A 26898-nucleotide genomic window follows, 5' to 3' on the forward strand; every position below is an offset into this window, starting at 1 on the left:
GGGTACAGGATCTCTCTGGAAAAAGGTTCAAGGTTACCTTAAACCCCTGGAAATCACTCCAGCCAATCCTCAGAGTGCATCAGTACTCCCCAAGCCCAGTCCTACCCAAGCGGATGGGAGCTGTGACCTGCAGCAAATCATTGGACCTCTCAGTGGTCTCTGCCTTTTCCCCTGTGGATCAGGGCGAGGATGTATGCAGCATCCAACACAGGGCTGTGCAGTCAGCGCCCCTCCAAGCGCTCCACAGACCCAGGGAGACTTGGCAGGGCTGGTGAGCAAAGAAAGTTTATTGTCCCATTTGCATATGAGGAAACTGATGCATACGTTGAAACTGGAACCCCAGTTAGAGGGAAGGTTCATTGTCTCTGTCCCTCCACCCTGCACCTGATGTCCAGGAACACCCCCTCCCCCCAGCCCTGCTCTGACACTGTCTGAGAATTGACCTCCCCAGGGGAGGTGACACTCACAAGAGTCCCATGTCCCATAAATGTCCCTGTGCAGTGTCCCACCAGGATGACTAATGGCTGCTTTCCAGTCCAGGCTGGGGCTAGTCACCTCTCCGACCCCAGGAATGATTCACAGCCGACCTCTCTCCCAGCACAAGAGCCTGTCCAGATCCATTGGGAAGACACATAGCCTGTGAGATGGTTGTCGATAAAATCCAGTCTTTGCTTTTAATGAAAAGCAAAGTGAGGATTTTTTTTTAATTAGTAGGCTTTATTCTTTTTTTTAAAGCAATTTTAAGTTTACAGAAAAATTGAGCAGAAAGCAGAGTTCCCATATCCCCTGCCCCCACCCCAGCCCCTCAGTATCTCCTATAAACCCCTGGCATTTGTGTGACACCTTTGTTACAATCCAGTGGGTCAGTGTTGTTATGTTATTATTACCTAAAGTCCAGAGTTTAGGGAGTTCATTTTTTTTTTTTGTAGTTATAGTAAAATGCATATAACCTAGAATTTACATTCTAACCATTTTTAAGCATTCAGCTCAGGGTCACACTCTCGTGCAACCATCACCACTATCTGTCTCCCAAACAGAAACTCTGTACATGTTAAACAGCAACTCCCCATGGGGCTCACTCGTGCTGCAAATTCTATGGGTTTGGACAAATATAAAAAGACATGTAGCCACTGTTACAGGACCATACAGAGTAGTTCCACTGCCCCACACATCCCCGGGACCCCACCTATTCAGTCCCCCTTCCCTCCTAATCCCTGGCAACCACTCATCTTTTTAATGTCTCCATAGTTTTGCCTTTTCCAGAAAGTCATGTAGTTGGAATCATACAACTGAAAAAGCTGTGGCCTTTTCAGCCTGGCCTCTTTTGCTCGGCATATGCATTTAAGAATCCTCCATGTCATTTGGGGGCATTGTAGGTCATTTCTTCCTAGCACTGAGTAATATTCCATTGTGTGGATGTACCACAGTTTGCTTATCCCTAAATGGAGACATTTTCATGATTAAAAAAAAATTGTATGCTAACTTTTAGAAACTGAGAAAAACTGAAGCGAAAAGGAAGAAAAACAATCTCCTGTAATGTGCTTGAAGATTTATGCTGTTAGCACTCTGCTGTCATTTCCTGTGTGTGTGTGTGTGTATGTATGTATGGACATCTTTTTTGGCATGACATAGCATAACATTTTGATTGCTCTTTTTTCATTAATTACAAATTAGCTCCCTTCATTATCTATAAGCATTTTTTTCTTGTGCATTATTTTAAATGTCTGTAGTATTTTTCTTTGACTGCGGATGTCACAATTCCGTTAACCATGCCTCTATTTCTAGGCAGTGGGTTGTTTTCACTTTTATGCTAATATAAAAATAAGTCTACCTTGAACTGTTGACACTTAAATAATTGTATAGGTTTCCCCACTCGCTAAAAAGTGGAGCAGCTGGCTCAGAGAGCATGAACATTTTAAAGATATCTCAGAGATTTCTTTCTTTTTTAATGTTAAAGTTTTTTTCAAAACAAACAACTTTTTATTGAAGCATAGTTGATTTAAAATGTTGTGTTAGTTTCAGGTATACTTTAATGCATTTTTTTTATTGTGGTAAAAAAAAAACATGTAAATTTTACCATCTTAACTGTTTTTAAATGTACACTTCAGTAGTGTTAAATATATTTACTCTGTTATGAAATGTATCTCCAGAGCTTTTTCATCTTGCAAGTGTTAACTCTATATCCATCAAACAATAACTCCCTGTTCCTCTCTCTCTCCCCTCTTCCCTGCCCCTGGTAACTACCATTCTACTTTCTAAGAATTTGATTATTTAAGATACCTCATGTAAGAGGAATCATACAGTATTTATCTTTTTGTGATTGGCTTATTTCACTTAGCATAATGTCCTCAAGATTCATCCATATTGTGGCATGTGTCAGAATTTCCTTTCTTTTTAAGGCTGGGTAATATTCCTTTGTATTTTTATACCTCATTGCATTTATCCATTCATGCATTGATGGACGTTTGGGTCGCTTCTACCTCTTAGCCATTGTGAGTAATGCTGCTATGAACACATGGCAATAAACATATGAACAGTATCTGTTTGAGTTCCTGCTTTCAATTCTTTCAGATATATACCTAGCAGGGGGATTGCTAGATCATATGATCATCTATTTTTAATTTTTTTAGGAACCTCCCTATGTTTATCCATAGCGGTAAGACCATTTTACAATCCTACCAACACTGCACAAAGGGTTCTAATTTCTCTACATCCTTGCCAACAGTTGCTATTTTCTGGGTCTGGGTGCACTTTTTTTTTTGAGATTTCTTTTTTAAGAGCTGGAAGGGGTCATCTGGTCAGTGGTTCCCAAATTGCACGACTTGTTTTGAGTTCACGCTTCAAGAGATGTTTGTCTATCAAACACATTTTACCAAGAATTCATTATTTTCCTGTCTCTACCCCTTGGTCCAACGTGTCCAGGTCTGGGCCTGGAGCCCCATTTCCCTTGGGGCCGATTGCTAACTATCTGCCCAGTTCCGTGTCCCCTTCTTCCCCGGGCATGCTTCCAGCTGGACCCAATTCCCAGCAGCCAGTTGGGGCCATGTCACCGCGTCCTCACCAGCGGAACGGGGGCGGAAGTAAGCTACACGACTTCTGCCCTCGGGTGTTTCAAGGACTCGTTTGCCCAGGGTTTCTCTCTCTCCTTCCTGCAAACAGAGCACAGGACAGTGGCCCAAGGGATGGTGGAACATCCTGTCCTCCCGGCCAAGTCCCTTTGTCACAGTGACCTTGTAGCAGGGACAGACCCCCACAGAAAAGACTACAGTAGTCATTGCTCCTCCAGCGTGATTCAGCATGTTGGCCGGAGCAGAAGACTGGAATGGCCTAATGTCCACTAGCAGGCAACAGTTAAAAAAAACGGAGACACATTTGTCCAGTGAAATTCTGTGCGACTAGTTTTTAAAAAATGAAGTGAAAAATTTAATAGACTATTTTTTTAGAGCAGTTTTAGGTTCACAGCAAAGTTGAACCAAAGGGGCAGACAGTTCTCGTGGACCACATGTCCTGACAAGCACAGCCTCCCCAACTAACGACACCCCCCAGAGTGGAACCTTTGTAACCGTGATGAACCCACATGGACACATCGCTGTCACCCAAGGTCTACAGTTTACACTGGGGATCGTTCTTGACATTGTAGTTACCAGTTTCAGCCTTGGGTGTGGATGGGAACTGAGTAGATGTGGGTCAGGGCGGGAAGATGTCTGGTTTGTTTTATTGTACATTTTGATGTTATGTGAATATATTACCTATTCAGAATGTAAATAAATACCATATGAAATTTTATATGATTTATTTTTCCATTTTATTGTAACTCAGAGTTTGTATATGCCCCATCCAGGCTTCTGATGCTGACTCCCTGAGCTGAACGTGTCTGGTTCACAGAGGGCAGCTCGGCCACAGCCCCTCCCAGGACTTCTGCCCCTGTCCTGCCCGCATCCGGCCTGCTGTGCCCGGGCCAGGCACAGCCCTCCATCTGCCACCCCAGACAGGCAAGCTGCTCACCCATTTCCTGCCAACTGAGCATCCTAATTACATGATAAATACTAATTGCCCGTGACTAGGATCTTCCACAGTCATAGACATTAACAAAAGTCACGCCTAATGAGCCTCACCGTTAATTATCTGTGCTCACTGCTCCAGGATTTAATTAAGCCTTGGCAGGAAATAGCAGTCCACAAAGGCTGAGCAAGGAAACAGAGCTTGAAAAGATGTCATCTTTTCATCAGGTGGTCTGGCAAAACTGCTCCACGTCGTCACTCCAAGCCCCCGGGGTTTCCCCAGTGAACAGGGGACACGGGGGAAGGGAGGTGGCATCTACCCAGCACCTGCTATATGCCAGGCAGAGTCAGACACCGTTGCATACATCATCTCATCTAATTTTTTGCAGTCACCACAGGGCTGGGTCTCCATTGTACAGATGAGGAAACAGAGGCTCAGAGGGGTCCAATGACTTGCCAAGCAACGGGCAGAGCCAGGTCTGTGTGAGTTGCAGGCCTATAATTCCCGCTATTTGTTGCTGGAGGAATGGTCTTAACGTTATTATTTTCACTCTAACCTTAAACTTATGTTTTTTCTTACTCCAAAGCATTTCCAAGTATTGTTTTGTCTTAGTCTCATATTTGTTTATTAAGAAAACATAAGGCCAAAGTATCTGAAGCCCAGAGAGATTGTGACGTTCACCCAGCCATACACCCAGGCCTCGTACTCCCAGGGTCATGGCCAGGAGGGCAGTGGAGTGGGGATGGGGGTAAGAGACTGGCTCTGGGAACAGACTGCCTGGTTCCAGAGTCCTGGCATCTCCTTCTGAGGTTTGTTGGACTTCTTGAATTGAAGGCTTGATTTCTGTGTTAGTTAGAACAAGTAATGCTAGCTGCTGTAACAGACAACTTCCAAATCTCAGTGGCCTGGTAGAAAAAGAGTTCATTTATCATTCCCTCAGAGCAAGTGGGTGGTCAGCAGGTGTCTACAATGAAATGCTGTACTGAGCAGGGGCCCAGGGATCCAGGGTCCTTCCATCCACGCAGAGGTTGTTAACCACTGCTGGACCCTTGAGAGGTCTGTGGATAGAATTCAGGGGGCCCGTGAACTTTAAGGAGGAAAACAACATCATTATTTTCTTTATTCTTGAACTTAAATTCAGCATTTTCCTTTAACTATGAATATAGACAATAAACCACAATTGTATACCTGTTTTTGTATACCTGAATTTGTTTCCAATGGAAGCCGCAGATATTTAGATATCACATAACAGTTGTTGCACATAAGTTGAGTTATTGTTTACACTCATTCATTGCTTTGAAACTATGGTGGATTTAAGCCTCCCACTAGATCGCACGTGACCAAAACCTGCCTGTCCATAGATGCTTGGTTTGAAGCAGCTGGCCTATTCCTGGATGACTACATACTTAATAATTGTTCAGCCACAAAATGGTGGCATTGCTTGCTCTCACGCTGATAGATCACCTAGCCGTCTACCTTGCTTTCCAGAATTCCCTATTGTTGACGGTTGATCAGCACCCTGAAGGAAGTGAGTCAAGCCCTCGGTGGCAGGCTGCTTCCCCCTGACATCCGCCCCGGCCTCTCGGAGTGGGGTACTCGGGCGTGAGGCAGGTGGGATGGGGGCCATCACCTGTCGCTCACTGGACTATTCAACACAAACCAAGGGCTCCTCTGTGGCCGTTTCCCCCACTTGGCTGTGCTCGCCGTGGGAGGGGCTGCACTGTTCACCCAGGGGCCCCCTGGTTGCTGCAGCAGGTACTGACCTGAGCTGTGGGCCTCGGGCCTTTGAGCCTCGTTCGCCGCTGCTCCAGCACAGTCTGTCCCCCTCCCACTCATTGATCACGCTGAACCTATAAATTACAAGAGCCCAGACGGTATTCACTTAGTTCTTCTTTTACTGAGACTTCCTGTTAAAATGACCTGATTTTATAAAACATATTCAAATAATAAACATGAAAAATGTTCTGCCTGCTTGTATTCAATCTGACCAGTAATCAAATGACTATTAAACCAATGAGATAGCATGCTCTATTGGAGTTAAAGAACCACGCTCTCTTTTTAATTCTGATAACATACTGCAGGTGAGGTGCGCTAAGAATTCGATCCACTTCTGGTGGGTGACAGACTGGCACTGTCTTTCTGGAGACAGTTGGGTGACTTGCAAAGAGCAGACGAAAAGTGCCTCTACCTTAAACCCAGTGATTCCACTCCCAACTGTACCCTGAGACACTCAATTCAAAAAATACATTTACACACGCAGCATTTCATCACGGTGTTATTTTGAATGGTAAAGGATACTTTCTCCAAAGTACTCTGTTTTAATGGAATAGTTAAGTGGTAGTCCAAACACGTATTAGAAATATGACATGGTTAGCAACTTTAAAAATTGTATGGAAGGTTCTAATGTTGAGATTTTGGTTTCTATCATTGTCCACTGAAAGGAAACTTTTTTGCAGAAATGGCTAATTCCAGGTCCAGGGCAGGGAAGTTTCCAGATTAGAGCGGAACATCTTGGTGTGCCAGAAAGCGAAGACGTGCTCCAAAATGAAGGGGAACAAGTGGAAAGGATGCAGGAGCTGGCTTGAAGGGACTCCCACTGGCCAAATCTAGGACAATTTAAATACCAACAAGGATAATGGCAATACTGGATTTTAACAGATTTAATTAAAAAAAAAAAAAGAATTCTTAAGTACATAGTGATAGTATTTTTGAGAAAAAAAAAAAAAAGAGTGGTGAGAAAGAAAAAGGCCAGCTAACAATGGTAGCAAAAATGATGATAGATTTAGAAAAATTACCATTTTGGTACCATACTCGTAACCACCAATATAATAATTCAGGCAAAATTCACCAGTACATTCTAAAACCACTGAAGTTTGTTGGGAAATAGAATACTTGCATGGGTTACTGCCCCAAAAAACACTTATTACAAAGCAAAGGGAAAATATGCCTTCATGATGGAGAGATCTGGCAAGAACCATTTTAACCAAGTGATCAAACTCAGCATCACTAACACTATGTGCCTCCTGCATTGATGTTTTGACCTGACATCACCTGTGTAAGAATTCTTCCCCAGAGGTTAAACCTGAATCTAAATCTGAGGAAACAGACACCCATGTTGTGGGTCCTTCTAAAGATAATTGGCCTACCCTTTTCAAAATATCAATGCACGAAGAACCAGAAAAAAGGGTAAGGAAGGCTGTTCTAGATTAAAGGGACTGGGGAGATAGAACAATCCAGTGCAATCTTGGTTTGGATCCTGGATTGGATCCTGGATCAGAAAAAAAAAAATTAAAACAGCTTACAAAGAACATTTTTTTGACTATTAGAAAAATGTGTATATGGACTGGATATTAGGTAATATCCTTGCACAGTGTTAAATTTATTGGCTGTGTTAATGGCACTGTTGTTATATAGGAGACTGCCTCTCTTCTCAGATCCAAGCTGGGATCTATCCTGGGGTGAAGTGCCATGAGGTCTGCAATTTAAGTCACTCAGAGAGAAAAAAAGAAAACAGATGGGGCAAAATTTTAACAACGGGGGCCTCTAGGTGAAGGGCATGTGGATATTCACTTTGTTATCTTTTCAACTTTTCTGTGAGTACAAAGTTTTTCATGTTTCTTTTTAAAAACATTGGCAAAAATGCTATGGGAGGTATTTACTGCAACATTGTTAGATACAGCTATGTCATCAAAGTAGGCTATGAAGCAGTGTATACATTTGGATATACGATTATGCACAAAGCCATAGTAGACAGCTGTTGTGTCTGATCATTCCGCTTCCATTCCACCTTCTGCAACTAGCAGAACCCGCCTTTCCTTTTGGCATTTACTCTCCCTCTTTTGGTTCATGGGGTTTGGATGTGGAGATCTGAACCACATCCATCTGTCTCCAGGGACTGGTGGGCCTATGTCTTCAGTTAGTCCAACCGGAGCCAGTGGACATCAACCCCAGGGCTCTTGCTGGACCTGTGGGGAGGAGGTGCTACTCTTTTCCACTGAGGTTGTCAGACTGCTAGGATGTGAACTGAAGCAGTGTGGTCATCTTTGTTTTGGGAGTAGCTGTCTGTGAATTAAGCTGACACAGAAGGAGAGCTAAGAAAGAGAAAGATACCACTTTAAAATGTATGAGCACCTGGACTTAAACATGCCTAAAGTTAGGTGAACCTATAGATTTCCTTTTTGCTGATATCAGCTTGAGCTGGTACTTGTTTCTTGCACCCTAGTCCCAGCCCTACAGTATGGAAATGCATAGTAAAGGTGTATTTGTTTCCTATCACTGTATAACAAATTACTACGTTCTAGCACCTTCAAACAACACCCATTTATTATCTCAAAACTTCTATGGGTCAGGATTCTGGGCACAGTGCAGCTAGGTCCTCTGTTCTGAGCCTTATAAGGCTACCATCAAGATGTTGGCCAGATCTCACCTGGAGGCTCAACTAGGGAAGAATCTTCTTCCAAGTTCACGCAAGTGGTCCTCAGACTTCATTTCTTTGTAATTGTATTACTACAAAGTACAGGGTCTGGCTTTTTGGGCTGGCTGTCAGCCTGAGGCTGCCATCGGGTCCTAGATGTTACCAACAATCCCTTGATACCTGGGTTTCCTCAACACAGCCACTCCTTCATCAAGCCAACAAGGAGAGTCCAGTCTGTTAGGATGGAATCTTACATAATGGGATGTAATCATGAGGCTGACATCCTATCACCTTTGTCTTATAATGTAACCAAATCAAGAGATTGACATCCTATTAGACATTGCCATATTCTGTTGGTTAGAAGCAAGTCCTGGGTCCCACCTGCACGCACGAGGAGGGAATTACACAAAGGCATGGGTGCCAGGAGGTGGGAAATCACTAGGAGTCAACTTAGGGTCTATCTACCACAAAATGGCTGGGAAGAACCCACTCAACATCTACCCCTCCCCACCACTAAACTCTTACTTACCGAGTGTTTACGATTGGGCACTAGAGCTCATTTCTTCTGAATTTAAGAGGCGTTATCACTGGGAAATGGCTGGATGGGGTGGTACCAAAAGGGCACTAGGACTTTTTGCTCTGTATATGGTATTGCTTGGAATGTTTACAAGGAACATGCATTATGTAATTTAAAAAATACAATTAAAATTGAAAAAATTTCCACTAGAAGCTGCTTTTTCTCCAATTCTGGACCTTCCTACCTATGTACATATACACAACGGGAAAAAAGACTAGAAGGAAACAGATCAAAATGTGAAGACTTATTAGTTTGGAGTGGTGGGTCCATGGAGGAATGATACTTTCTGTTTTATACTTTTCTGTATTTTTCACAATAGGAATATTACTCTAATAATCAGATTAAAAGACAAGTGATTTGAAATGTTTTTTAGGTCTAATATTACAGCTAAAAATAAAGCAAACTCTCTTGTTTACCTTCTGCAGAAAGGCAATTTCCTGCTTGGGTGGCTGATGGAGTTTCTGCTTCTAGAGCTCAAAGAAATAAATCAGATGGCAGCGGGGAACACACACCTGCTTCCTCTCACACTGATAAAGAACAATTAACTCTCATCAGAACGTATCTGGCTTTGCCCCAGGACTAAGCGGTATTCGAAAAAAATACGGCAGGTTTTCTCCAGCAACTAAAAGCTACTAGAAGCTTCCAGCCAAGATGGGAGACTTGGTGCCAGACAGATCTGGTAAGCTGACATGTTTAGTAACCAAATAGTCTAAACCCATGGCTATGTGAAAACAAACAGGAACATGTTTGATCTCATTTTTATAGCTAACTGGAGGACCTTGACGGGTCTCTGAACCTGTTTGCTTGACTGTGAATTTAGAGTGAAATATGAGGCGCTTCTGTTGGACCAAAGACCACATCTATAGTCAAAACAAATAAACACATACTCCCAAAGTTAGTTTTACCCAGCTCGCTGCAGCCAAGGAGAAGATGTTGTCGGGGAATCCCCGCAGGGGAGATGGGAGGGGCTTCTTCTAGGGTTTGTGTTTGTGTTGGATGATTGTGGGGGGCATTAAAGAATTGAGGGCCTGTTCTGGGTTGAATATTGTCAAGAAGCAGGGGCAACTGGTTGACCGAATACTTCAGTGATTGTCATCTAGGAGAAGAGTTAAAATGGGGCTTGAGTTGGTGGTGGTGATTGCTCAGAAAGGAGGAGTGCTCCTCATAGTCGGGAGGGGGGTGTTAGTAATTTCTGGGCTCACAAGACTGGCTTTGTCCATCTCTTGTTCTGAGTATCATTCATGCTCTGCTGGGAACATGACTGACTGGTTGTTAGCAGGGCCATTCACCACTTTCTCCGTCCCATCCATCTTTAAAATAAACGTACCACAAATAAAACATTTGGATACACTTTCAACTTACAAAATGCTCTTTTTACCTAAGAGAAGTTCTCTGTGATTCTTCCCAGCTTCTCCATTCTTAAAGATGAGGAAATTGAGGGTCAGAGATGTTCGGTGACTTGCCCATCACGACAGCCAGTTAAGCAAGCCAGAAAGCAGTAGCAGCCTGCCTTGGGTTTATATTTCTTTGTCACTCGTCACTGTTCCTCATCAGTCTAAAGCTGAAGAGGCAGTGAATAATTGGAACAGTGATAGACTGGGACAGTACAAGAGACTGGAGTGTGGAATAAGATGAGCTTGAAGCTCATGAGGTAGGGAGGGCCAGATCAGGCATGACTTTAAAAACCAGTTTCCTATCTAAAAAGAAAAAGAAAAAAAAGAACTCTGTGAACTCATCTACAAAACAGAATCAGACTCATAGACATAGTAAACAATCTTATGGTTACCTGAGAAAGGGGGTGGGAAGGGATAAATTTGGGAGTTTGAGATTTGCAAATGTTAGCCACTATCTATAAAAACAGATTTTTAAAAAGTTTCTTCTGTATAGCATGGGAACTATGTTCAATATCTTGTGATAACTTCTAATGAAAATGAATATGAAAATGAATACATGTATGTATACGCATGACTGGGACATTGTGCTGTACACCAGAAAATGACACATTGTAACTGACTGTACTTCAAAAAAATTTTTTTAAGCCAAAACATTTCCTTAGTTAGAATGTAGGCTTCATGAGGGAAGGAATTAGGTCTCTTCTCTTTCCTCCTGTGTTTCTCATCCTTTTTTCGTTATTACTACCCCCCACCCCCATAAAATCTTAACATCACAGATATACTGCTATGTACAGCATGCATATCTGGGCTTTATATATAAAAACTGTTAAGATATTTTTTTCCCCTTCTGAAACTCAATTTTCACGCCCTTGGAGGTGATATCAGCCCGTGTTGAGAATGCATGTTCTCACCCCAATTACATTTAAGGCTTTAATTAGCTGAGTTCAACTGACTTAAACCACATTTGTGAGTTAAAGCTAGTAGTTGGCAAGTTTATGTGCATAAAGCCGTTATTACTTTGTGTGAACTCCGTTTAGCCAGCACCGCAGGGCAAGAAGCTAACTGGCTAAAGAGGAGCGGTCCAGTGGAGTAGAGAGGACACTGAATCTGATGTTAAGAAAGAAACTGATAGTGTCTAGGTGTTGCTTTGCAGAACTTCCAAAAATTGAATCTAAATATCTTACTGTTTCCAGAAGTGGCCGCTGTAAGGCAGCCTTGCCTGTCTTTTGGGAGAGTCATTAAGTGCAACTGGACTTTCCCTGGTGGTTAAAGGTCTTCACCATGAATATCCTCAAGCCCCATTTCACTTTTGTATTTTAAACTCCCACGGCTTTTCCCTCTTGGGGAAAACTCTGACAAGCTACCCAGGCTAAGTCCTCACTATCAGCAATGGGCCTGGCCAGTTAGTTTCTGTTCTTAGCTCTGGGCTTGGAAACCGGATGTGCTACATGAATGCTGAGTGAAGGTCTGAGGAGTGCTGGGAGTCAGCCACGGGTTTATAGTGTTGTGCCTGATTCAGTCAGTGAGGGTCAATGCGCAACAGTTGAAGGCGAATTGCGTGTCATGCACTGTTCTAGGCACTGAGGATAGACGAGCGGATAAAAAAGGTAATGCTTTGCCCTCAGGGGATCAGAAATGTCATTTTGAATGTATGAGCTCAGACAGCGAGCCATGCAAAGTCTGGTTGGTCAAAGGGTGGGAGACATTTGCCTTCAGACATGAAGGGCTCTACTCTTGGGTTTCATTTTTCTCTTTATCCTTGTGAACAAAGATGAGGAGTTAACTATGAATGTGGATACAGAGAAGTTATGGGGGAAAATACAAATTCACTGATTTGGTCTCTTTGTAACTATGCTTCTAATGTCTTTGTAACTACAGTTTGCATGTGGAGCAAATGTATTCTATAGATTTCTAAAACAGATTTTTAAAGGTTTTCCCTGCTTAAAGGTGGTGGTGGTGGTGGTTCAGGGACAGAGGGGTTACTAAGGAGAAACTAAGTGGGATTTCAAATTCAAAGTCCTTACTTACCTTGGCCCCAGGTCCCTGCCCCGCGCCCACCCCCCCCGCCCCTCCTCCTCACTCTGTTCCAGCCACGCTGGCCTCCGTGCTGTGCTGTTCCTTGAACACACCAAGAACACTCCCACTCCAGGGGCTTTGCTCTTGTTTAATGCGCTGCCCATCCACGTTTGCATGGCCCGTCACCTGATTCAGGCTCTGTATCAGTGTCACCTCTGCAGGGACGACTTCCCTCCCTCCTCGCCCATCTCTCTCTGTTCCTTTACCTCATTTTACTTTTATTCATAGCATTTAACACTTAGTGACATGTTACATCCATGTTTGTAGTCTGCCTTCCCCACTTAAACGTAAGCCGCACAAGGGCGGGGACTTCTGTTCACCACTCTCCCAGTACCTAGAAGGGGCCAGCACACAGGGGCCTTGATTTGAAGTATCTTAAGAGTCTTGTTATGGCTTAAAAATATTTGACCACCACTTTTGTTTCTTTGAGACATCTTCTACAAATGAGGTTTCTGAATGTAACATACTTGACACCTTAAGTGTTTGCACAGAAGTGTCACTTACTTTGAGGTGTTTGTGTTGGAGTCTGTGTCTGAAGAGCAGACCGCAAGTCAGAACTGCTAATGTTCAGAATCTATTCTTTTCCCCCGCTTAGTGGAGGCACTGGGGATTGAACCCAGGCCCTCGTGCACACCAAGCACATACTCTACCACTGAGCTATACCCCCTCCCCTCGTTCAGAATCATTTAATCCACAGTCCTCTCACTCAGGAAAGAGTTACTAGGAAAGCTAGTCTCACTGTGTTCACAATAACCACTAAGACATTTTTCCGTCATTTCTTTCTTCTGATCAATCACAGCCTGAAGTGCTTTAGCCGTCGGTCCCTTTGGCTTTATCAGTTGTCCTACTTCCGTCCAGACCGAGATGCCACAGTGGCCTTTTCCAATACAGTGGGCCTCTTGCAGTAGGGAGCCGGAGTCCAGTGAGGCATATCCGAGTAGGCTGGGTTTTCCCTCTACAGGGTGACTTGTATGTAAGTCTCCCTAAATTTAGGCTAGACTGCCAGCCCCAGACATTGTCTAGAAAACTACCAGGGTAAACCTAGTCCCACATTTTAACAAAACCTATGCTTTTCCTTTGAAGTTTTGTTCCGTAGCAATAAAAACGGTAGTTTTTGTTAAGCATAAAGTCTCTAGACTTTTCTTATAATAATAACTTTTCTTATAATAATAAAGTAATCTTATTTTCCAACTGACAGCTATAAATACAAAGCCGTACACTGAGAATGAAAAAAATTCAGCTCTCACACAATCCTTTTAATTAGGTCAAGATTTCATGTTATCTGAGGATAAGTGAATGGGAGACTTTTAAAATCCCCCAGTGTATTAGTGGGCAAGAACACTGAAAATGAAACTCAATTAAAGATTTAAGTAACTGCAGAAAAATAATCTCGGAAACACTTTGTCAAACTATTTCAAAAGCCAAGAATGTGTATAAAAACTGAATAAAAGATTTAGAGCTGTCCCAACAAAGGCCAGGAGGACATGCAGAGACGGGAAGTCTGGCAACACACGATGATGCAGCATGTGCTGTTTTCCATTTTAAATATGTAACCTGGTTTTAATCATTTTCCAGAAATGCTTCCAAATCAGAAGAGGAAAAAAAATTCTTTTAAAAAATATTAACAAGATTAAACTCTTTGTTCTGTTTGAGATGAGATCTGACTTCACAGCTCAGACTTTGACTGGCTATCACCTGAATAGGAACTGTGACATATATCCTGTAATGTGTCTCTACCCCATCTTCCAAAATCTCACACCCACTGTTAGATGGTGTGGAACTTTCTGCCTTTTTTATTCATGTTAAGTTGAAAAAAAAAAAAAAAAAAGCCCAAACACACCTAAGATGACCTTTAAATCTTCATTTTCTGATGAAAGATAAGAAACATATACATCTAGTGTACCAAAACTTTGGAACAATTTAAAGTCACAGGAGAAATATCACTAAGAAAAGAAACTGCTCAGGTTTTTGGTCAGGCACCAGCAGGCTACTGCAAAGGCATTCCTGATAGGAAGGTCTACACCCCTGCCCAGCCCAGGATCTACATGTTAATTATATGCAAAGAGAGATCACCAGTACCCAGGGTGGACAAAATAAAAATTCAGACAGGTAGATGAAAAGGAAAGCCAAAGCATACATTATACTGGAGTTAAAGCAAAGAAAATGTCTCTTTTCAAAGAATAATTCTGTATCATCTCTGTCTTGGAGTGTTTTAAGAATGCAAAGGGACAAAGGGTGTTAAAACCAAATTTGATTCCTAAATGCTACCAGCAGGGGCTATGGATGTCCTGAGCTAACCGAAGGCAAAGGCTGGAGAAAAGGAAGAGAGGTGGAGGAAGACAAAGGATGATGAGCAAGAATCAAAGGAAGACAGCACATGATGTGGACAAGAGCAGGGAAAGGAAAGAAGTGCACAAACCACTAAAGCAATTGCAAGTGACGCTGGCTCTGATTTCTGGCTCTACTTAACGAACGCCCATCTGCAAAGGTATTGTTTAATGCAGATGAAAACTACTATTTTTTAAAAAGAAAAATGCACAGTAAATTTTCAGTATTTATAAAAAGATTTATATCAATCAGGCCTTTAACATGTAAAAAGTATATCTATATTTGCAAGTTAAATATATGAAAATACAAAGCAGACTGAATTATCAAAAAGAAAACATTTTATTTATATCACTAAATACAATTAGTTTCCCTGATTATAACCCATAATGAGTGCCACCTAAAATACAGGACGGTCTGTACAGAGGCGAACAACCCCAGAATCCATGTGTGTACATATATACACTGAACCACTGACCTCAGAAAAAGCAAAGCCGAGCTCATTAAATTATGGTTTGTTTTAGAAACTCTTATCATTTGAAGGAAATCAGAGGAAGATTTAGGTAGCAGAGTACTTGTATAATAACTTAAAAAGTTAAAAGCCTGTAGTGATAAACTAACCATGTGTATCCTTCTCAGAATTGTAAGCAGTGGCCCTTTTGCAGACCCCAAGGCTGGAGAAAAACAACCAGGCTCAGGTCATTTGCCATGTGGTTGGTCATGGTGCATTTCTGGCGTGTAGGTCAACAGAACAATCATGACCCAGAGATGAAGCAAAGCCTAAAGAAAGAAAAAAAAAAATTATGGGTTAGCCAAGAAATCAATCTTCCCCAAAGGCCCACTGTGCAGTGCACTGAGGGCAAGGGCCACGTCTTGTTTGTTTTTGTATTCCTGGGGCTAGCACCGTGCCTGCAACACTGCAGGGGCTCCAAACATGTTTACTGGATAAACAACGAAGAAACAAATGTACAGTCAACTGAGCTAAGTGCAGTGAGGGCAATAAAGAGCTGTGATACCTACAGCGTCTCAGTTGAGAGGAGCAAAGTCCTGAACTCACTCAGACTGTGCACATGTACATGTGAATAACCAATCAGGTGATTATAACGCAGAGTCAATGCCTGATTAAGACTGCTAGATATACATCAAGTTGGTTGGAAAGGCTTTTCAGAAGAGTTATAGTTGGTGTTTTGAAAAAGGGTTAGCCACGATTTGGTGAAGAAGAGATGGGAAGAAACTCCTGACAGGACTAAGGTGTTAGGTTTCAGAGGCTGATCTAGGGTCCAGCACAGGACCAGCAGTGATGAATTTCCACTCCCTTCCTCATGGTGGTGCTGACATGACGAGGTTCCATCGCTAAGTGCCTTGCACATAAGCTGTGCAACATCGTGCCTCATGCTGACAGAAGGTGCCTGTGTTCCTCATAATCTCCCAGCACCTCGGAAATCAACCCAGATGTGAGCATATGCTGAATCCTTTCTGATGCCACTCAATGTTTTCGTTTGCCCTCCCCACCTCTCTCTTCCTCTCTTCTTAAAAACTTTTTATTTAAAGGACTAACTCTTCCCTCTAGTGGATCACAAGGAAATTTCTAAGTATGTTTTTATTTCTTCTCAAAACTGCCTGTCTTAATTCAGTTTAACTACTTTAAGACATTCCCATTCAGAAGAATTAGTGGTCTTTTTAGACTCACAGGAGACATGAAATGACATCCCAAGCTATGGCATCCATTTTATTAGAGCTAAGACATCTAAAAGAAAGTACATTAATCTTGAGATCCCTTTAGGAAATAAAGCAAAACACACAGAAATAATTAAAGAAACTTTATATCCAGATAAAAATGAAATCAGCTGTTTCATATTGTATTTTTATCATCAGAGGGGCTTAGAAATAAAAGTAACCATTAAACCGCATGACAGTTTTATTGTAGAAAAAGCCTCCGAGTGATTTATTTTTTAGATCTAATGAGTTGTCCACTTGCATACTTTAAGAAAAAAATCTCAATTACCAAAAATGAATTCTATTCTCTTTCAAAATTGATTGCTAAACATTTAGTCAAAAAAGATCAGCAGCTGAAAAAAAAAAACTAGTTTAAAAATCAAATGCAGCACTTTTTTCAAACAAGCTTACTTACCATATATATAATTACAAAAACTCGCGCTATGGGGTATCTTCGGAGAAAAATTCCCAGACGGATGCTGTGCAAGTGGTGGTGGGGGTGGTGGGGGTGGAGAGAAGAGAAGAGAGTTACACTCAAAACAGATGTTCCTCCTCCTCTAAAAATAAATAAACCTAATTACCTCCCCCCACTAAAAAACAAAAACAAAAACAAAAACAGATGTTCCCATGGTAATATATCTAATGATGCTTTTTAAAACTTTACTCATTTAAACTATTTATGTGGCCACCATAAAAGACTGTTTCTGTTTTATGGTAGATTGTTAAATGACTCCCTGAAATAATCATATAGCACATCATGGTAGTGAATAAATACTTTCATCATTATCTGGGGGTCGGCTGCTAAACTAACACAAGCTAGTCCTCTTCTTCAGCTATAACTGTAGAAGGCAAATTTGATCTCTCTAAAATCATTTTTAAGAACCAAAGGCAAGTGTGAACATACGAATAGAAAAAAAGAAGAGTCTAGTTGGTATAAACCTGCAAATAGCTAACTTGGAAGCTTCAGCATGGACACATACTTCTAAAAGGCACAAAACCACAGAAACTCAAGTAAACACTTCTTCAAGAGTGGGAAGCATTATGATGTCCAGACCTTATTGTTCCTGCCTTTTTGCAACACTTTTCCCCCCAACGTGGATACATGTACAAATACACCTTTCTTCTATGCCCTAGGGCTTCTTTCATTACCTCTAGCACAACGCCTTGAATATATGTTCTCTAAAAATTAATATGTATGTTAAATAAAATAGTTGAAATAGATGTGCTCGATACTTTGGAGACAGTGACTATGGCATCCAAGGCCCATGGCTTCAGGAATCTTAGTAAATCACCCTCCTTATTTTTAATGCCATAGCTCTATTATGACACAAAAGGGTAAGCGAAGATTGCTCTATTATACAACAATTAATTTAAACTATGTTTAATTATAAAAACTAAAAGGCAAAAGAATTCAGTAGGTTATTTAGATATGAACTTTATCAAGGCTACATATACATACTGGTAAAACATTTTCTTTGTAAGATGGATGACTGCTAGTATAAAAAGTTCACTTATAAACATACATAGCATATATAAACTATGTTACTTATATAATACATATATAAGATATATATTAAAATGTGCACTATTCATTTATATATAGTAGCATCTTTTATCCTAAACATATGATAAAGGTGATAAAACATTCAAATGGATTCATTTACATAATGAAGGTTTTCTCAATGAAATTTTATGCGTTTTTAAATAGAGTTAATTATAGAAAGAAGAGAAATGGTCAGGACTAATCACCTTCGATAAAATACAGGCGCTGGCAGACCTCTTAAAGCAATTTCATGACATGGAAAGGAATAAGGTAAATGTCACTTTAAATATCAGCTCTGCCAGACAGGACTATGACTGAAAACACTAGAAAACACTGTAAAAATGTGGTCCAACACTCATCAGTCCTGACATTGCTTACCTAAACTGGTCAATTGAACTAGCAGCTTTGCGGACTTTTCCATACATTCCTGCCAGATTAGTTTCTGTGTCATTAAAAAGAACAGGAACATTTCGCAGACGTGTGCCTGTTTAAACAAGAAAATAATTCATTAATGTACCAACACCGAAATCAAATTTCTAACAAAATTACAGTTGAATACACATCACATTACATTTGGGAGAAGTTTTCAAGGCCAACTTTAAAGCAATACAACCAAAGATGAAACCATAAAGAAAAGACAGTTTTAATACTTAAATTTACATATCCACAAAAATCAAAATTTAAAAACTAAGAAAATTACTTTCCCACGAAAACAGCAAAAATTAGAGTTTACAAATACTACGTGTTGGTGAGAGGCAGCATTAATGTGCACTTTCTTCCTGTGCCAGCAAGAGTGAGGCCGTGCACCTTTTCATCGAAGTTGGTAACTCCCAAATCTGTATCTCTATTCCAGACCACCCCCAACTCCAGACTCATCTGATCACCTATTTCATCTCCATCTGGATGTCTAAAAGACATTTCAAACTCAGCAAGCTGCAAACTGGTACCCTGATCTCCCGCCCTGCTGCCAACCTTCTCTTCCTGCAGTTTTCCCATCTCAGTACACAACTTCATCTTTCCAAAACCTTTGACTCCTTTCTTTCTTCCAAACTCCACATCTGCCAGCAAATTCTGTCTGCTTACCTTTAAAATAAATCCTGAACTCACCCCACAATTCCCACTCTGGTTGGAATCAGCAATGTTTCCCACATGGGTTAATACAACAGCCCCTCCCTGGTCTCCCTGCCTCAATATGCGTAACTTTCTGCAGTCCATTCTTGACGCAGCAGCCAGGGGCAACTTGTTAAAATACAAGTCAGCTCAGTCACCCCTCTCAAGACTCTTCTATGGCTTCCTACTTCATTCAGAGTTAAAGTCTTACCACAGACCTAAACGGCCTCCTCCAAGTTTTCTCCCCCTTCACTCAGGTACTGCAGCTTCACTGGCCTCCTGCAACATGCCAGCTACAGTCCTACCTCAGGGCCTTTGCACATGCTCTTCTTGCTGTCTAGAACATTTTTTCTGTAGACCTCCTCATAGTCTACTACCTTATCTCCTTTGGGACTTTAAAAGCACCACCTTTTCAATGAGGTCTCCATTGACCACTCTCTTTAAATTGCAATCACATCCCCACACCAGGCACCCTGTATATCCTTCTCAGCTTACTTTTCTCCATAGCACGCATTACCATCTCACATAATTTGTTTATTGCCTGTCTCCTCTACCTGTATTCCCCACAATACCAGAATGTAAGATCTACAGGTCAGAGATTTTCGTCTCTTTTGTTGACCACTGTATCTTCAGAATGTCATCTGATTCTGAGTAGGTACTTAATTACTTGCTGATTCTGGCAACAAAAATCAAAAGCCTTTAAATGTGTGTACCTATTGACCCAGAAATTCCATTTCTAATAATCTATTCTACAAAAATAAAAGACATGTACCAAGGATACATGTCTTATATTAGTGACAAAATTGGCAATCGAAATCTCCAACCATAAGGAACTGATTAAACAAATTATGGTATCTCCACTCCATGTGACATATTTCTATGAAGCAATATATAACTTATTGTATAAAATATATTATGAAGATATAATTATATGAGAAAAATTAAAAATCAACAAAACAGGCACTACAAATATATATAGGAACAAAGTTCAAAGGAGATGTTCCAAAATGTTATCTGAGGGCAATAGATTATCAGGTGACTTTAATTTCCTTTTTTTGGCATTTCTTTTTACAGTGAGCCTGTGTCTTAAAATATATATATATTATATATTTATACATATAATATATAGTTATATATATTATACATGTAAAATATTATTTGAAAAAAGTTCTAAAAATTTAAAGCCAAAGAACTGAAAGATTTGCTGAATGACTACTTTTGTAGACTTACAAAGTTCTAAGATTAAAAACCTGGTCTGTTGAAGCTTATACTAAAATCTTCAACATTCTTTTTGATTATTTGGAGAATCTACCTTTCTCTATTAAAATTACAAAGCATGGATATACTCATGTAACTACATATTAATTTTAATATTAAATAAAATTATGGATTGGAAGGTTATGAAAGCAAATCTTGCTTTAAGATTCCTGAAAGCCCCTCTCAGCTGAATTATCTGCCTTGTCCTCAGCACCTTGTTAAGTGTCCTACATATTTCAGTCTGATTCTTAGTCCTTTGGCCTCCCTTCTCCAGGCCCCATACCAGTGAGGGGTGTTAACCAGCCCACTGTTCAGTTCAATAATGATCATATCAAACAACGCATAGCCCAGGCCTCACATCAAGAGAAAAGTGGGTGCTTTGTTGGATAAAGCTTCTTTTTAAACAAAAATTGTCTTTCTGTAACTTTTCAAACTCATGTTTGAATTAGCAAGATTGGAAACTAAGGCAATGAAATACTCTTTTCAGATTCCCCTCCCCCGCTTTTTTTTTTTGTTTGTTTTACCTTCGCCACTGTCAACTCCAGACATGTTAATAGAAGAGCCATTACTACTGCTTCCAGTGGTGGAGTTCATCTGCTGCTCGAGGCGCTCCAGCTGGAAGACCAGGGAGTTCTTCTCTGTGCTGAGACTCTCCAGCATGGTCTGCTTCTGGATGAGAGTCTCTGTTAGCTGATGGAGTCGATTTTCTAACTCGGACTGACTGCTATTGCTTAAAGTTTTATTGGTAAGCTGAAAGGCAAAGTGTTCATAAGATTGTTACATAAAACGAAAGTCATACAACAAGAAACCACGTCACTACATTCTGCAGGGAAACTGTGGAATTAAGTGATTTCTCAAAACTCTATGATTCTTTCACTACCTACTTCTAAAGAAGCAACTTTTAAACTGTGTTAGTGGGTCATGAAATCAATTTGGTGGGTCACAGTTGGCATTTAAAAAATAGAACAGAACAGGACCTATCAGAGGGCACAGCACATAGCATGTGACGGTATTACATAGTGAAACTTTCATTTTGGTTTTATATGTGTAAGTGCATGTGAGCACTGAGACGATGTAGACTTGACTTTTCACTGCTGTCATGGTCAAATACATCTGAAAGCACTGGTCCACGGGACACAGCTCAAACTTCTCAACCTGGATTCAAAACCCCCCGTAACTCAACAGTGGTGGTGCAGTGCAAGGACCACAGCCTGAGGTTTTCATCTCTGCTCTGCAATTTCCTAGCTACCTGACTTTGGATAAGTTGCTACACCTCTCCACAACTGTTTGCTCATCTGTAAGTGAGGGTAACAGTGCCTTTTGCACTGGGGTATGAAAGGAGGATTATTTTCCTAGTAGGGTCTGTCGCTTCTTAATAACTTCCTTCATTCCATCTTCTATTTGTCCTCATCTGTTGTCACTTTCCTCTATCCCCATTCAGCCTTTGCTCTGCTGTTCACATTTTCCCTGTTTGGCAAACTCAGGCCCCTTCTCTTCCCTAGGCTCTACCTGCCTTCAGAGCCTCTTCCTTGAAGCCCTTTCCAACTACACCAGCCTAAGCTGATCTCAGCCTTCTTTTAGACTCCTGCTGACTGACTTGGCATTTACCAGTCGCTCTGGTAACACTGTTTAATTGGAGTCAATTTTGTCTCCTTAATAAAACTGCCAGTCAGCTCTGCGAGGGCAAGAATCACCGTCTATAGCAACACAGTCTGGAAAAGAAGCTGACAGACTTATTTAAGTTTAAAACCCCAGCTCAGCCTTTTCTTATCTACAACCTGGGGCAAACTACAAATCTGAGCCTCAGTTTCCCTGCCCACAGGATGTGATGCCTAAATGAAGCGATAAACATCTAATGCAGAATTGGCAATACGGTAAGCACTTAATAAAAATTAGCTTCCTTCCTTGCTTTTTGCTTGTTAGAAACATCTTTAAGTATTTTTATTTTATTTTACATTTTATTTATTTATTTTATTCAAGTAAAACTGACATTTAACATCATATTAGTTTCAAGGGTACAAGGATGATTTGAAATTTGTATACACTGGGAAATGATCACCACAATAAGTCTAGTTATCATCCATCAAGCTTCCTTCCTTCTGAAACCCTTTCAGTGCTCCCACAAGTTAAGTGCAGGGCTAGGTCTATAACAAGTAACTGTGAAATGGAATTACACTGAATATAAACGAAGGTTTACTTACTATTAAAAAGGAATGCTCGACTTTGAGATTGTACCGTGACCCCCTAATCTACTCACTCCAGACTTCAACATGTTTTAGGTGAGGGAAAATTTACATTCAGTGAAATAACCAGATATTAAGTATACAATGAATTTTGACAAATGTAACTGTGCAACCAACACCCAAATCAAAATATACAATATTTCCATCACTCACGGACAACACTGTTCTGATTTTTATTACCAGAATTAGTGCTGCCTTTTCTTGAATATCCTATAAATGGAATCACACAGTATGAACACTTTTGTGTGTGGCTTTTTAAACAGATTTGCCTGAGTTGCTGTATCAGTAGTCTGTGTCCTTCCCCTGTTGAGTAGTACGCAATGTGTTTGTCCGTTTACTTGTTGATGGACATTTCGTTTGTTTCCCGTTTTGGCTATTTATCAACAAAGCTATTACAAATGTTCTTGTACAAGTCTTCTTGTAGACATATGGCTTCATTTATATCTTCATTCACAGAGTAAATATCTGGGGTTACAGGTTAGATGTGTGTTGTTAACCTTCTCAGAAACAGCCAGTTTTCCCACGTGCCTGCGCTGCTATACCAGCAGTGTATGAGAGTTCCAATCTTTCCCATTTCAGCCAGGCTAGTGGGTGTGTAGTGCTACATCTCCCTGAGGTTTTAATTTGCATTTCCCTGATGACTGATGATTTTAAGCACCTATTCATGTGCTTATTTGGCTATTCATGCATCTCTTTTGTGAACTGTCTGTCCAAGTCTTTTGTCCACGTTAAAAAAATATTAGTTGTCCATCTCTTTATTTTTAGTAAGAGTTCTTATTTTGGTTACAAATCCTTTGTCAGATATATGTACTGTAAATATCTTCTCCCAGTCTGTGGCTAACTTCTTTTCATTTTTGTAATAGTCTTTTGATGAGCAGAAATTTTTAAGGTTGTTGAAATCCAATTTTGTCACTTTTTTCTTCTATGGTTAGTGCTTTTTATGTCCTAAGAAATCTGTCTTCTCTGAAATTGCAAAAGCTTTGTTCATAAATAGCCAAAACGGGAAACAAATGAAATGTCTATACTTTCTTCTAGAGGCTTTGTAGTTTAGGCCTAGCTGCACTCCAAATCAACTTTTCTTAACTTTATGAGTCTAATTAGGGAATAAAGATCAAAGTTCATTTTTTCCATAGGTTTTTATCTAGTCCCATAGAATAGCTTTTAAAGAATGAAAAAATAGTCAAACTGCAACATAATTTTTTAACCAAGATATTTTTCTCCTAGGAGGCTCAAAGGTAGTAAGACAAGCAGACACAACATTTTAAATTGTTCATTCAGTATAAATTTTAAATCACTGATTAAGTGGGTTTTTTTTTTTTTGCAAAGTATTAAGATGCTGATCTCTTTTTAAATTGTATAAGTCAACTTCCTTCTGAGACAAAGGTTCTTCTCTGTTCTCATTTAGGTGAAAAATCTTTAAGAGATAGCCTGCTATGGTTAATTCTTGATTAACAAAAATAGTACAATTTCTTAGACATAGTACATGCTCAATAAATATTTAACAAATATTGGAATGTTTATCTAAGGATTAAAGTGATTGGTGGTTTATGCTTCTTTCTTTTCTTTGACTTCCTGATAGCAAGTCATCTTATCATTTGTAATCATTTCACAAATGAGGAAAGGGAAGGAGAAAGGAACAGTCAAATCAATTAGCTGTCCCCACCTCATTAAAAAAATCAAAGTTTTTAAACATTTTAAATCATGGACCACTAAGAAGTCTAAGAATTTTAAAATTATTGGACTTTTCATGTTCAAACCAAGTCATTAGCTAACTGAGAAATGAATTAGTCAATCTTTATGTAAATTATTTAAATGATCACATTTAAGTCACTCATGTGACTATAAGGGAAGAAAGGACAATGCACAAAGACAGGGTAAGTGAATGCATGAGTTTGTCAGTTAATGATAAAGACTGGTAAATCTGAGTGGTAGGCACATGTTATTTTCTATGTTTTACATTTTCAGTTAAAAAAAGGTCTTAGTGACTCTAGTGAAAGATCTATTAATAAGATTCATCATTGGATTTTTCTTAGGAAACCATGATTATAAAACTGGCAATCAGTACAACCACCACTGACGTTAGAAGGTATGAAAATCTGGAGTAATTCACATCTCATCTCCTCGGGTGACTGGCTACAAAATACTTGTATAAGAAGCAAGCTATGCAGACATAGCAAATGCAGACTCAAATGGCATTAGATGAGAATTCTGTATCAGGTTGAAAATAACTTATCTCACTACTCCAATAACAGAATTCAGGTGAAAATATGGGGGCGGGGGGGAGTCTTACTGTAACTTTTCAAAAAAATGTAATTTTACAATGATGTCTTTTCCCAAGTTGTGAATGCGGCTTCATACCTGATTCCTGAGTTTTTGAATTTCATCTTCTCGATCTTTAATTCTGCTTTGCAATGTGTTCTTTGTTCGATACAGATCTTCTTCCATGTAGTGGAAGTCCTACAAAGTGAGGCATGGATAAACAAAAACTAAATCAATGCTCCCTATTTCACCTCCAGTACCTGAAACTGTGCCTGACACAAAGTGGGCACTCAATCAACATGTGCTACATGGATACTGAATAGATAAATGAACAGACTTTGATGGATCTATTGAAAAGTCAGTATGTCAGCATAACGTACCAAGCACAAGTCTATTGGTCATATGTTTTCATTTTTCTTGGGTAGATACGTAGGAACAGAATTGCTGGATCAAATGATAAGTGTATGCCTAACTTCAAGGAAGAAAACCTGCCAAACTGTTTTCTGGACAGTTTTCAAAATACCTGTACCATTTTGCATTCTCACAGCAATGTGAGAGAGTTCCAGTTCGTCCATGTCCTTTCCAACATCTGGTACTGTCAGTCTATGTAAGTGTAGCTATTAGAGTGGGTATATAGTGGTATCTCACTATGGTTTTTTTTCCCTTTGCATTTCCCTGATGATTCTGAGTAGCTTTCCGTGGGCTTTTTTTTTTTTTTTTTAACTGAAGTACCATCAGTTACAATGTGTCAATTTCTGGTGTGTAGCACAGTGTTCCAGTCATGCACATACACACACATATTTGTTTTCATGCATGGGCTTATTTTTATCAGGCAATATCTTGCACCTGTTTTGTTCCATTACTGATAAAAGAAAGAAAGAAAGGAAAAAAAGAAATACGTACAAAATCTCTTAACAACTGTACCAAATTAGTTTGTACAATGGACATAATCAGTCAGAGTCAGGTCAGAATTAAACAGTAAAGCACATGCCAGGGAAGAAAGAGTAAATCATTAACTAAGCACCCGCAAAAGCATTACACTTAACTGTGCAGACAGAGTAAGTAAAGGGAGCTGCATGAAGAAGTAAACGTGTATGGAATCAAACTGCTAGAGACTACCTGAGACATTTAGTTCAACCTGCTCATTTCACAGACTGAAAAAGCTGAGACAAGTGAGAAAAGGGAAAATGAGGAAAGAATTAGGTAGGGGAATCACAATTTACAGGAAGGTTTGCCTGGTTTCTTTTAAGCTCTAGACTAGCACAAAATTTAAGGCTGAAATTACTTCAATTACCTAAGGGACTATTTAATCCCAAGATTAAGTACTTCCCATCCGGAACATTTGATTACTAAGTAAACAGCCTAAAGCTACATTCAGCAACACTTTCCTCTACTTAACTCCTTCATTTTAGAAAAGGGCACTGGAAATGGATGTGGTAAAACCATCAGCCATAATAAAATGAAAGTTATCTAACTAGCAAGAACATCAAATTTTTGTCCTTTAATATATAATAGCTACTTGAATAAATTAAAATGCAATTTCTGAAAGGACAGCTAATCTTATAACTAAATTATCTCAGACAGCCTATGATGAACACCACAGGCTGCTTCATGGTGAATTTTTCTCTTACTACTCAGGAAACAGAATCAAGTACCACTTTCATAATAAAAACAAACATCTCTGAGAATAGAACCAGTTTTGGAAATGATAAATCCGGATGGAAAAAAACCTTTAAAGAATATAAATATGCAAAGCTGGAAATGTTTAAGTGATGCACTGTGAAATATACAAACTTCTCTTCTGTAAAATGAAGAGAACAGAGATAGTATGAAGATTAAAATAATATATACTAAGCATCTAAAATAATGTTGTTACTTAGTAAATTATAGATGTTACTAATATTAAATATAGATTCTTATTCTGAAAATTTGGCTTAAATATGTTTAACTGTGCTAATTTTGAAACTATTATATATGTATAT

General features: G+C 39.9%; 1 protein-coding gene and 1 non-coding gene across 3 annotated transcripts in view; both read right to left on the reverse strand.

Moving 5' to 3' along the window:
• Positions 1-13058: 13058 nt before the first annotated feature.
• On the reverse strand, positions 13059-13130 carry TRNAT-GGU (transfer RNA threonine (anticodon GGU)). Its single transcript has one exon. It is a non-coding gene; the product is annotated as a tRNA-Thr (tRNA).
• Positions 13131-15111: 1981 nt separating this feature from the next.
• The window catches only part of GOLGA5 (golgin A5), a 56344-nt gene continuing 44557 nt past the window's right edge, over positions 15112-26898 (reverse strand). For both annotated transcript variants that reach the window (XM_074365109.1, XM_010968713.3), the window contains 5 exons: positions 25016-25114; positions 20939-21164; positions 18426-18531; positions 16920-16983; positions 15112-15568 (listed from right to left, as the gene is read on the reverse strand). In XM_074365109.1, coding sequence (XP_074221210.1) covers positions 15488-15568; positions 16920-16983; positions 18426-18531; positions 20939-21164; positions 25016-25114 — 576 coding nt within the window. In that variant the 3' untranslated portion in view covers positions 15112-15487. The remainder of the gene's footprint in view (positions 15569-16919; positions 16984-18425; positions 18532-20938; positions 21165-25015; positions 25115-26898) is intronic.

This window comes from Camelus bactrianus, chromosome 6 (assembly GCF_048773025.1).
Source record: "Camelus bactrianus isolate YW-2024 breed Bactrian camel chromosome 6, ASM4877302v1, whole genome shotgun sequence".
In the NCBI taxonomy this organism is placed as follows: domain Eukaryota; kingdom Metazoa; phylum Chordata; class Mammalia; order Artiodactyla; family Camelidae; genus Camelus; species Camelus bactrianus.